Source organism: Salvelinus fontinalis, chromosome 13 (genome assembly GCF_029448725.1).
Source record: "Salvelinus fontinalis isolate EN_2023a chromosome 13, ASM2944872v1, whole genome shotgun sequence".
NCBI classification, from domain to species: Eukaryota; Metazoa; Chordata; class Actinopteri; order Salmoniformes; family Salmonidae; genus Salvelinus; species Salvelinus fontinalis.
The window spans coordinates 12,508,042-12,520,857 of record NC_074677.1 but is presented as its reverse complement, the minus strand read 5'-3'; the positions used below and the strand labels follow the sequence as shown (position 1 = coordinate 12,520,857).

Here is a 12,816-nt window from a genome sequence, read left to right as displayed (position 1 = left end):
CTGAGGAAGTACAGTTCCCGCTCAGCCCAGTCAAAACTGTTCGCTGCTCTGGCACCCCAATGGTGGAACAAACTCCCTCACGACGCCAGGACAGTGGAGTCAATCACCACCTTCCGGAGACACCTGAAACCCCACCTCTTTAAGGAATACCTAGGTAAGGATAAAGCAATCCTTCTGAACCCCCCCCCCCCCCTTAAAAGATTTAGATGCACTATTGTAAAGTGGCTGTTCCACTGGATGTCATAAGGTGAATGCACCAATTTGTAAGTCGCTCTGGATAAGAGCGTCTGCTAAATGACTTAAATGTAAAATGTAATGTTAAACAATTTAAAGGCTATGCTACCAATACTAATTGAGTGCATGTAAACTTCTGACCCACTGGGAAAGTGATGAAAGAAATAAAAGCTACAATTATTCTGACATTTCACATTCTTAAAATAAAGTGGTGATCCTAACTGACCTAAGACAGGGAATTTTTACTAGGATTAAATGTCAGGAATTGTGAAAAACTGAGTTTAAATGTAATTGGCTAAGGTGTATGTAAACTTCCAACTTCAACTGTAGCTATATCGTTGCAAATCCACATGGGCCCCTAGCTTGCAGTGCATCGCACCGGTGCTTCTCTCCTTTGCGCTAAAAGAGCTCCGTTGTAACTGACAGCAAGTCATGGCACCCCAACATTCCCGGCCAATGCATTAACATGTTTGGGGTGGCAGGTAGCCTAGTGGTTAGAGCGTTGGGCCAGTAACTGAAAGGTTGCTAGATTGTATCCCTGAGCTGACAAGGGAAAAAAATCTATCATTCTGCCCCTGAACAAGGCATGTAACCCACTGTTCCTAGGCCATCATTGTAAATAAGAATTTGTTCTTAACTGACTTGCCTAGTTAAATAAAGGTTAAATAAAATATATATCTGGTAATGAATCGATGACATTTGTATTATACCACAATATCAGAGTCTCAAACATTCTGCTGTGTCATAGATAGGCAAATTATATAAGTGTGCTGAAATTCAACTGGTATACCATAACTGGTATAATATAATATAGATTGACGTTTATTGTCATGAGTTTTGTCCTGGACAATGAACTGAGCGATTTTCACTTAGGCCATCTGCAAAGTCAAAATGTTATATATTGTAAAAATTCATGAAAACTAAAATGAGCTTTTGGTATTAATTTAAGTTTAGGGTTAGGCATTAGGGTTAACTGTGTAGTTAAGGTTGGGGTTAGATTTGAGTTTAGGGTTAGACATTAGGGTTAACTGTGTGGTTAAGGTTAGGGTTAGATTTTAACTGTGTAATTAAGGTTAGGGTTAGATTTTAATTAAGATTGTATGACTTATGGCTGTGCCCGCTAGTGACCACTCTGCAATGCTGCCTCCAGAAAAATATTAATCACTAAAAACGCTAACCTGTTTATAGAATAGTACACTTCTTCTCAACAGCAGAGAGGGAGACAGGCTCCAGAGAAAGCGCATGTGTGATTCCGCTCTCCATGCAGGCAGCCCACCACTGGCAAGCTCCCCTCATCTTATGTGTAACGTCTCTACTGCCCGACAGCCGTACGTACCAGCGTCTGCCGGCACTGCGGGGGAAGATTCAACCCATAATGGATTGCTAATGAACGGAGCCTCTCTTTTTCTTTTCGTCTTGTTTTTCCCCCGACTGTCATCCTCTTCAATGTCTCTTATCAGTTTTTAACCAAAACAAAATGAGGATTTCTGGTGACCAGTTTCTATTGATATTGTCTGTCTTTCGGGGACTCACAATGGGGGCTTTCCCAAGCAGTGTACAGATCGGTAAGTGTAGCCTACAGCAGTGCTTGACAATCAAAAGGGCATGGACATTTGCCAATCGGGTTATGAAGCGGTGAATAAGGTCTTGTTTTCATTATAGTTTATGTGACTGTGTTAGGAAATAGGCTACTTGTTCATCATTCATGATCACATAACATTGACATTGCAAAGTAGAATTGACTGAGAATTTAAAATCGCCGACACAAACCTATTACTGTATTAAAATTACAATTTAATTTGTTCCTAGTTGATTCAATGTTTTGTCTCGTATGTGCACAAGGGAAACATGTATTTATGGTCATACATAACTGTTCCAGTGCGGTCCTCAGCAGTCGGTGTCCTTTCAAAGCCCCACTGCAGCAGTAGCCTAGTGCTCCGAGCAATGACTTGATGCTTCGCTTGGTCGGAGCGAATGGATCAGCAGCGGGGATTCTCTCAAAGTGTGTGTAGCCCTGCTGCAGAGTGCACACTCGCCCCTGTTAGATTCAGAAGACTCCGTTCTGCTTTTGCATAAACCCGTTTGTCATAGTCATACTGTTTCATATGTTGCTGGCTGGGTTCTTTGCCACTGAGAAAACACGAGGAGCGCGTTTATTCAATCTAGAGCCTCTATCCGAACCCAGCTAAAGCACTAACTATATGTAGCCTAAAAGCCGGGCCGTGGTGGGATCTCTGCTAGTGTCAAGTGCCCTCGGTCTTTTAACCTGTAACTTACGGTGTTGGCCCTGGCCCAAAAAGGAACCGTAAATCCAGTGGGTTAATATTACTGCTGAGTCGATCGAATTGGCTTATTTATAGCTCAAGCACATCCGAACAAATCATGCTGAACGCAAATAATTTGGAGTCGAATGATATCTCTCTGTCGAATAGTCATTTTGAACTTAATAGATGTGTGGTGTGTTTTAAAGGTATATTCCAATGGGCCACATTTCTATTCAAGCTTGGTTGACCTTTTACGATTTCCAGGCAGGGTCCTTTGGGAGGGACAATGTGTTAAGGTTATTGGCTGTGTTAAGGTTATTGGCTGTGGCCCTTGTTTTTCATCAAAAGCATTTACTGTATGCGCAGTGTCAGACATCCCATTTCTCTCTCTCTCTCTCTCTCTCTCTCTCTCTCTCTCTCTCACTCTCTTACTCTATGGCTGTCTCTCTCTCCCTGCATTTCATTTCGCTATGTATTTATAGCTAAATGGTGACAATAAAGGATTTAAAAAATATATACTGTATATATAATACATATAATAATAAATACCTCTCTCTCATCCCTCTCTCCCTTTCTCCCTCTCTCTGCAGGTGGCCTGTTCATCAGAAACACGGATCAGGAATACACAGCATTTCGCCTGGCCATCTTTCTGCACAATACCAGTCCCAACGCGTCCGAGGCCCCCTTCAACCTGGTGCCTCATGTGGACAACATCGAGACGGCCAACAGCTTTGCTGTCACCAATGCCTGTGAGTACAGACTGGCCAGAGGCATCCCAATTTCATGTTTTAATGGCTATCTTTCTCATCTGACCAGTCAAGTCAAACTCTGGTTTGGATGCCAGGGTGTTGGCATAACACAATTGTGTCCATTGTTAGACTGTGATTGCAGAGGGTAAACGTCCAGGTTGGGGTGGATGGAAGGGGGGTTGGGATTCAGATTGTCTAATGGCATGAGAAAGGTTGCCCTTTACCGTTGTGAGACTATAGTGGTATGTTACTGTATGCTTTGGTGAGAGTGTGAGAAGATAGTGTGTCTGTGTGCCTTATTTCTTTCTCCGCCACACACATGTGCACATCCATGATACATACACACGGTCACAGTATACAGTATGTCCACCATGAACACTGCAACATGACAGGATACTCTCTGGCTCCCTCCCAGCTTCAACTTAGTGTATGTGTATGTAGGTGTGTGTGTGTGTGTGTGTGTGTGTGTGTGTGTGTGTGTGTGTGTGTGTGTGCGTGCGTGCGTGCGTGCGTGCGTGCGTGCGTGCGTGCGTGCGTGTGTGTGTGTGTGTGTGTGTGTGTGTGCATGTGTGTGTGTGTGCGTGTGTGCGTGTGTGTGTGTATGAAACAAACTGTGATTCTTATCTAGCAAGGCACTCTCTCCCCCTTGCATACATTAGAGCATGTACATGCATTTATGTATGTACGTCTATGCAATGTATGTGTGTGAGGTTGTTGTGGCAGGCTGTGCATGTTTCCCTTCATTGCTATGGCTCAGCAGCAGGTAGCGAGGAGCAGTGTTGGCTAAGCCTGTCATTGTTTGTTTGCGGGGAGTGACTGCTGGTTGTGGTGGTGAATACCCTGCTGCTAACCTGAGGAGCCCTGTGTGAGAGAGGCTTGTCCTTTCTTGCCCCTGGGTACGACTGCAGTCTGGTACTGGACGTGACTTCATCTACTCTGCTTTAGTATACACACACATCTTTCTCCCTCACAGTCAGGCTTTGCTCCCTTACAGTCATCTCTTCTCATCATCCTCAGCTGGGTTGGCTTCCATAGTTAAGGTCAACATCTGCCCGTTCTCAGTCTATCTCTCCGCTCATGTCCTGTTGGGGATTTGTATATAGTATAGAATTGTATAGTATAGTCACTGGCGGACTTACCATTAGGAAGAAGAAGCAATTGACTCAGGCCTCACATCATAAAGGGGCCTCATGAGCTGGGCCTAAAAAATACATAAATATGTCGGCTTACCGCATCTGCTGGTGTTTGTCAGACCAGGAGATATCTTGAAAATCGTTTTTCTCATGGAAACGTCTGTAGATTCGGTTTGCCCTACAAATTAATATGTTATTATGAACCCTATATGGAAAGAGGACTCTCACAAACACAACAGTGTTCTCCGTATTGCTCTATGGGACTCGTATGAAGGTAACCCGGTGCCGGGACGAAAAATGAATGGAAGTGAATAGGGCATTTCCACGTCAAAGGTATGCAGGTAATTCCAAGGTAATAAAAAAAATCACAATATATCTCAGATATGACAGACACTTCAAAACATACTTTGTTTTGATAAAATGTTGGACTTCCTGTTATTTCATATATGAATCTGTTATTCAATGTGTTTCTATGGGTTAATAGCATATTATGTTTCATCAACAACAACAAAAAATATCTTAATTCTGTTTTGTCAGAAGTGTGCTCTATTCATAAAATTGACATACATTAAAAAAAAAAATCCTTCCATTTCCCTGCCATCCTCACTATAGACTGTGAAAATAATTGTCACACACTGTTACACGATGACACTAATCTGGTGAGCGCTATTGGACCTCCGCCCAAGCAAGTCATTCGATTGGTTTGACGTTTAGCGAGGCGAAACTGATTTACACCGTGTCTTCTCCCATATTTAGCTAGTTTTCTGCCATGAACTTGCCCAGACATACCTTATTAGGGAGACCTGGTTCTCATTGAGGCTAGCTTAGTAGAAACCCAGCCCAGGGCCCTTAGACTCTAGGTGGATTCAATACGCATTTATTTTGGAAGAAGACAGGTGCTGCTGATAATACTGCCATTGTCGTTTAGGCAGAGGACATGTATGTGTAGCCCATGTGTCTGATGCTGTCTGGGGAAAAAGAGGATGGCATGTCAGCATCAGATACATGGGCTACAGATAGTAAGACAGAGGGGCGCTGTTTCGCTCGCTCGGATGCTTTCTCTGGTAAGATAGTTTCTCCCACTTGCAAATTGAAAGTTGGTTGGCTGGTGCACAGTGCACTGTTCGGATGCTGGAATAATTTTGGGATGAACGTGTGAAGATAATCTACTTTCTGAAGTTATTTTTTGACAATCAGATAAAAACACCACGACTGGTTTTGTTTATGGCACCTTAAAAGGTAATACATTTTGACAGTTAAATTACCTCTTTAACATATAGCCCATTAAAACATTTTGTCCACGCATTTGGAGGGGCAGAGGGTCCCTCAGACTGGCCTCTGCCTCCAAATCACTAAGTCTGCCGTATAGTACAGCCTCACCGGTTAGGGCCTAAATTGTTAGGGTCAGAAGGTCGAGGGATGTCACATTGAGCATTGGTTGACGGTTGAGAAATAGTCCATTCCATTCGGTGTTAGTTGAACACAGATGCGTCACAGCCTGTGTTAGTGTCACATCGAGTCTCGTCACGTACTGTACTTGCGTCAAGTTGAAGGTTGTCACATTGAATTGCATAGTATGGCATGTCACGTCGAGTGGGGTTTCAATTCACTACATTCTCACCAGCCCCCCATGGTTCACATAATGTGCTCTAGTCTTTGGCTGCATCCCAAATGGCACCCTATTCTCAGTATTGCACACTCGTCAAAAATAGTGCACTACAGTATGTAGGGAATAGGGTGCTATTTAGGACACGGGCTTTGTATTTCATTTCGATTCAATATGCTCATTCCCCAATCTCCCATTCACCATTGTATAACTGCTATCTACGGCTAGGCTATGTCCCATTCTTTATGGCTGTGTGTGTACCGACTTCTACGTTCCATGCTATCCTCAATGTCCATGGTTCATATTGGACGTTTGTCTATTTGGTTCCATCCATTCTCTATTGCTGGTCACTGCAGAGTCTATTTCTCCCTTCTGTCAATCCTCCATGTCTCATACCAGCATTTGATGTTTACCTACTAACTAAAGGCTATGTTTCATCCATTCTCTATTGCTGTGTGCGTAGCAGCAACATCCAATCCATGTCTCATATTTGGTGTTCATCTACTATAAGCTATATGGTCCGTTCTCTTTTGTTACTGTGCAGCAGCATGCACTATCTCATCATTTCTCTCTCTTTTGCACCAATCCCCATGTCTCATATTTGGTGTGTTAGTGATTTGTTGCTCTCTGTTTCTCTGGGGTGCAGTGTTTCTCTCATCTGTGTTTGGCCCCAAGGCGGGTTCCCAGGACAGATGATTTGGCTTCTGATGATCCCTCTCGCCCTCCAGGAGTCTATAAATACACCAGGTCCCCCGCCTCACCGCTTGTCTTTTATTATCAACGATGCGATATTAGAAAACTGATGGCTAAATTAAGCAGAAGATGAAGAGTTGTGTCTGAGACATGTGTTTGAGGAACGGGGTGTGTGTGTGTGTTTGTGTGTGTTTTTACAGTGTGTATGTGTGTTTATAGTGTGTGTATGCGCTTGTGCATGTGACACTCTAATGTACTTGTCCTCTTGCTCAGTTGTGCACCGGGGCCTCCCACTCCTCCTTCTATTCTGGTTAGGGCCAGTTTGTGCTGTTCTGTGAAGGGAGTACACAGCGTTGTACGAGATTTTCAGTTTCTTGGCAATTTCTCACATGGAATAGCCTTCATTTCTCAGAACAAGAATAGACTGACGAGTTTCAGAAGAAAGTCTTTGTTTCTGGCCATTTTGAGCCTGTAATCTAACTCCAACTAGTCTAAAGAAGGTCAGTTTAATTGCTTCTTAATCAGCACAACCGTTTTCAGCTGTGCTAACATAATTGCAAAAGTGTTTTCTAATGATCAATTAGTCTTTTATAATGATAAACTTGGATTAGCTAACACAACGTGCCATTGGAACACAGGAGTGATGGTTGCTGATAATTGGCCTGTACTCCTATGTAGATATTCCAGTTTCCAGTTACAGTAGTCATTTACAACATTAACAATGTCTACACTGTATTTCTGATCAATTTGATGTTATTTTAATGGACAAAAATGTGCTTTTCTTTCAAAAACAGGGATATTTCTAAGTGACCCCAAACTTTTAAACAGTAGTGTATAGTTTTTTTTATGAGCATGGCCTTATTTCTGTTACAGCATACTGAATGACTCATTCATATTCTATTCACCCAGCTCAATGTAACATCAGTAGATTTGGGGTACTACACGATACTCAAATCTCCTTATACCCATCATGAGGTTGCTACAACCTAGCCAATGAATGAATGTTTACAATGTAGGTGCACAGGTCGAGAGAATCTTTAGTAATCAAGGTGACAGACAGTGACATATTCAATACCACCTTGCACACTCTTGCCTGCACCTAGCTGATCTAGGTTGTAATCATTAGTCAACAGTTGCAAACAAGAGTTTCTATTGGACAAATTCAAGTATGTTTATCCCCGTTTCATTCCGTTTGCTTCTGTTAAAGGAACGTTTTTCAACAGAATCGTCGGAATGGATACACCCCTGGTTCCCCGCGCTCCTCCCCTCTCACCTTTTCCCTTCGCTTGTCGACTTCATTGCACCACACGTCAGCTGTCTATGACCAGGCAAAAAAAACTTTCCAAGCCAAACACTCATATCATAACCGCTATAGACAGCCTACATCATTGTCACCATTTAACGTCATAGTCAACATAGCTAATAGAACAAACGCATTAGTAAACCTGCTAAAATCATGCGGTACAGTGTATAGTCAGCAAGCACTTTAGCAGTTACCAGCTGGCCCTGGTGGCAATTAATTAATACAACCAAAAGCTTGCCTTGACTTGGAAAAGTTCCAGTGTTGGATTGCCATAGCCAGCTAGCTAATATAGCATCCTTATCTGTTTGAGCCGGGTGTTTGAGTAGGCTAAACTAGCTAGCTAGCTAAGTAAGTGAAAGTGGAAAAAATACAATGAAATATAGCTAGCTCTACCTCTCTTGCTTCTCTTTCATTTTTTAAGAAATGAACTATTTTAGTCAACTACACACCACATTTTATGCACCGCAGTGTTAGCTAGTTGTAGCTTATGCTTTCAGTACTAGATTCATTCTCTGATCCTTTGTTGTGTAGACAAAGTCATTTAATTCTGCAAGAGCTCTGATAGGTTGGAGGAAGTCCTCCGGAAGTTGTCATAATTACTGTGTAAGTCTATGGAAGGAGACGAGAACCATGAGCCTCCTTGGTTTTGTATTGAAGTCAATGTACTGAGAGGAGGAGGGAAACTAGCTGTCTTCCAGCTACACCATGGTGCTAACAGAGTGTTGTTGAGGCTACTGTATACCTTCATTGCAAAACAGTTTTAATCAATTATTTGGTGACATGAGTATATTAAGTATAGTTGTATCTATAGTTTCACTTTTTCTTTTTTTATGAAGTTCACTGAGGAGGATGGTCCTCCGCTTCCTCTTCCGAGGAGCCGCCACTGGATATATGTAATATAATCTCCTATACGAAGGTGCTGCTTTTCCTTTTAATCATCGTCAGTAAGAATGATTGAACAGACAGTGTCTTTGACATTTATATGACATTGTAGTAGATTGGTATTGTCACCTTAAATGTCCATTATTACCTGATAGAGAAGTAACCAGTCAGCTGGTTTCAAAACTAGTCGCAACAACGTTATTCTAGTGGTATTTTGTGACGACATGGTTGTCTACTGATAGAATTATGGTTTTTTTGTGGTTGTAATATCATGTGTCTACAACCAGAAAACTAGTTTATAAACAGAACATAACATTATTATGACACCCCATGCCCAATTTTGCCCGCTAGGAACTGACATATAGCTTGAGGTAGAGCCAAACCATTTGTCCTCCTGAAGTTAAGTGTGAAAAGCTCCCATCAAGAAGAGCAGAGAATTCCGACTCCCTTTCCTCTCAGCTTAATGGAAGTCAACAGGCAACCATTGATTGGTCGAGCCAAATCAGAACGGAATTACATCAGCCAATCAATGCGGCTCCAATAGCTGAGGGGCAGGAGAGACTCTGAGATCGAACAAGAACTGACATGCTGAGCTCTCTTTCTCTCTCCCTCCCTCTCTCTCCCACACACACACACACACACACTCTCTCTCTCTCTCTCTCTCTCTCTCCCTCTTCCCCATTTCTCTCACTCTTTCCTCTCATCCCCCCTTTCCAGTCTGTATCACATCCGGCTGTGATTGGGATTCCCATAGGGCGGCGCACAATTGGCCCAGCGTCATCTGGGTTTGGCCAGGGTAGGCCGTCATTGTAAATAAGAATTTGTTCTTAACTGACTTACCTAGTTAAATAAAGGTTAGATAAAATATATTTTAAAAATTCATTGTTTACATCACTCTCTCTCTCCCTGTCTCTGCTTAGATATAAAGGGTTTGAATAGGGTCCGAAAGACCTTAACGCTGGTTCAAGGACATATGTTTCCAAAGAGAGAAATAAAGAGAGCCTGAGAGAGGGACCTACAGTAATTGTGTGGAAGATTTACTTCATCCAACAAATCCCGTCGGTGACAGTCTACAAAACTAACAAGGGTAATTGCCATGACGATGAGAATGGATGCTGGTATGTGCACCCTTTTCACACTACTGAGCCAAGTTGAGTCGTACTGCGTTGGCTTGGTTGGGCATCCACCATAGTTCCTGGAACCGTGCGCGAAAGGAAAATGGGAACAGAACATTTCCAAACCAGTACCACAAAGTACAATACCGACGGAGTCTGCCCGATAGTGTGAAATGGGCAATTTTGGATTTTTCTCTCCAGGCAGAGATTTATTTCCAAAATACCAACATTGACTGTGACTTATTGAATGAGTAGAGGACCTTGAGAGTAAGAAAAAGAAGGAAGAGGGTTAGGGATTGAAGGGGTTGAGTCCACCTCTCACAAACTGCGCTGCTGCCCCCCTGTCTCTCTCCTTATTGACATAGTGACACGTTCATCTCTGATGACTCATTAATATTCTGCATGGCACTCTGACTCAGTCTCCTCCACACCAAGTGTATGTGTGTTATATAGTGGGTAGTCAGGTATCTACATTTCTATATTCTATAAGGGTCTACTCTGGTTTCTAAAGGTGTCTAGGAGCACATGTATGTCCATGTATCTGTCGATGTCTTTCTGTTTTCATGTGTTTGTATGAACAGTATATGTACAGAGTGCATGTAATACATATTACGGTAATGTATCACTACATGTTTGTATGTTGTTTTCGGCTATTATGCCCCTTTTCCTCCCTTAGCCTACTTAATGGAACCCTTTCTAGGGCTTTTCCAGAAAGAGAGAGATAGAGAATAGATCAAATCAAATCAAATGTATTTATATAGCCCTTCGTACATCAGCTAATATCTCGAAGTGCTGTACAGAAACCCAGCTTAAAACCCCAAAAAGCAAGCAATGCAGGTGTAGAAGCACGGTGGCTAGGAAAAACTTCCTAGAAAGGCCAAAACCTAGGAAGAAACCTAGAGAGGAACCAGGCTATGAGGGGTGGCCAGTCCTCTTCTGGCTGTGCCGGGTGGAGATTATAACAGAACATGGCCAAGATGTTCAAATGTTCATAAATGACCAGCATGGTCAAATAATAATAATCACAGTAGTTATCGAGGGTGTAGCAAGTCAGCACCTCAGGAGTAAATGTCAGTTGGCTTTTCATGGCCGATCATTAAGAGTATCTCTACCGCTCCTGCGGTCTCTAGAGAGAAAACAGCAGGTCTGGGACAGGTAGCACGTCCGGTCGACAGGTCCGGGTTCCATAGCCGCAGGCAGAACAGTTGAAACTGGAACAGCAGCAAGGCCAGGTGGACTGGGAACAGCAAGGAGTCATCATGCCCGGTAGTCCTGACGTATGGTCCTAGGGCTCAGGTCCTCTGAGAGAGAGAAAGAAAGAGAGAAGGAGAGAATTAGAGAGAGCATACTTAAATTCACACAGGACACCGGATAAGACAGGAGAAGTACTCCAGATATAACAAACTGACCCTAGCCCCCCGACACATAAACTACTGCAGCATAAATACTGGAGGCTGAGATAGGAGGGGTCAGGAGACACTGTGGCCCCATCCAATGATACCCCCGGACAGGGCCAAACAGGAAGGATATAACCCCACCCACTTTGCCAAAGCACAGCCCCCGCACCTCCAGAGGGATCACTTCAACCACCAACTTACAATCCTGAAACAAGGCCGAGTATAGCCCACAAAGATCTCCGCCACGGCACAAACCAAGGGGGGACGCCAACCCAGACAGGAAGATCACGTCAGTGACTCAACCCACTCATAGATAGATGGAGAGAATGAGATAGAAAGAGAGAGGGCTGTGAGTGACCCTTTAAATGACAGGTATCAAACCTGATGTCTTCTAGGATTTCTGATGTACCTAAATGGAGGTAATTGGTTGTGTGTGTGTGTGTGTGTGTGTGTGTGTAAGTGTGTGTGTGTGTGTGTGTGTATGTGTGTGTGTGTGTGTGTGTGTGTGTGTGTGTGTGTGTGTGTGTGTGTGTGTGTGTGTGTGTGTGTGTGTGTGTGTGTGTGTGTGTGTGTGTGTGAAGTTCTGGGAGACAGGTTAGTAGGGGTTGTTAGGAGAGAGGAAGGGATGGAGGGATGTAGGGAGGGGTAAGGGGAGAGACGAGGGGGCTTCTCCTCTAATGAGGGATTAATGTGGCCAGGCGGATGAAGGGATGGAGGGATAAAGGGAGAGGGAAAAGGGGGAGAGGTGAAGCTGGAGGGGACTCATAAATTCTAACCCTAATTCCCTTAATTAAGAAACAAATCACCTGAGAGCAGCCACACAGAGACCACCTTAATGGAGAGCCATGGAGACGAGAGAGAGAGAGAGAGAGTGTTTGTCTCACTCTATATCTGCTTGTAAAAGAGAGTTACATAGAGAGAAAGATACACTGTGAGGATGTGTGTGTGTGTGTGTGTGTGTGTGTGTGTGTGTGTATGCATGTGTGTGTGTGTGTACACGAGCTGTCATAGCACCGTTCTACCTCTAGTGTGAGATGCACCCTTGTGTTTGTGTATGAACTTCTCAGCTGTAACTCCAGTATCGACTTGGTATTTTTCAAAGCTGAGAGGAGCGAGCGGTCAGGAAGAGAAGAGACAGAAGAGCTTCCTTCCTCTTCTCATATATAGTAACTGAGGAACCAGCGTCCTGTTCAGTAGGTGGAAAACGTTTTGAAATGTTTTGAAACGGGGAGGTTATATACTATCATATTATTTTGGCCTGCTCCAAAAAGCAGCTTCCCTTTTGTCTCTCTCTGTGTGTGTGTTTGCGTGCGTGCGTGCGTGCGTGTGTGTGTGTGTGTGTGTGTGTGTGTGAAGGAAGGAAGGGAGGGAGGGAGGGAGGGAGGGAGGGAGGGAGGGAGGGAGGGAGGGAGGGAGGGAGGGAGGGAGGGAGGGAGGGAG

At 43.6% G+C, this 12,816-nt stretch overlaps 1 protein-coding gene across 1 annotated transcript; it reads left to right on the top strand.

Moving 5' to 3' along the window:
* The first annotated feature begins 1,428 nt into the window (after window positions 1-1,428).
* On the top strand, window positions 1,429-3,682 carry LOC129868101 (glutamate receptor 4-like). Its single transcript, XM_055941740.1, has 2 exons — window positions 1,429-1,799; window positions 3,089-3,682. The coding sequence occupies exons 1-2, from the start codon at window positions 1,712-1,714 to the stop codon at window positions 3,394-3,396; spliced, it is 396 nt and encodes a 131-aa protein (XP_055797715.1). The 5' UTR covers window positions 1,429-1,711; the 3' UTR covers window positions 3,397-3,682.
* Window positions 3,683-12,816: the final 9,134 nt, after the last annotated feature.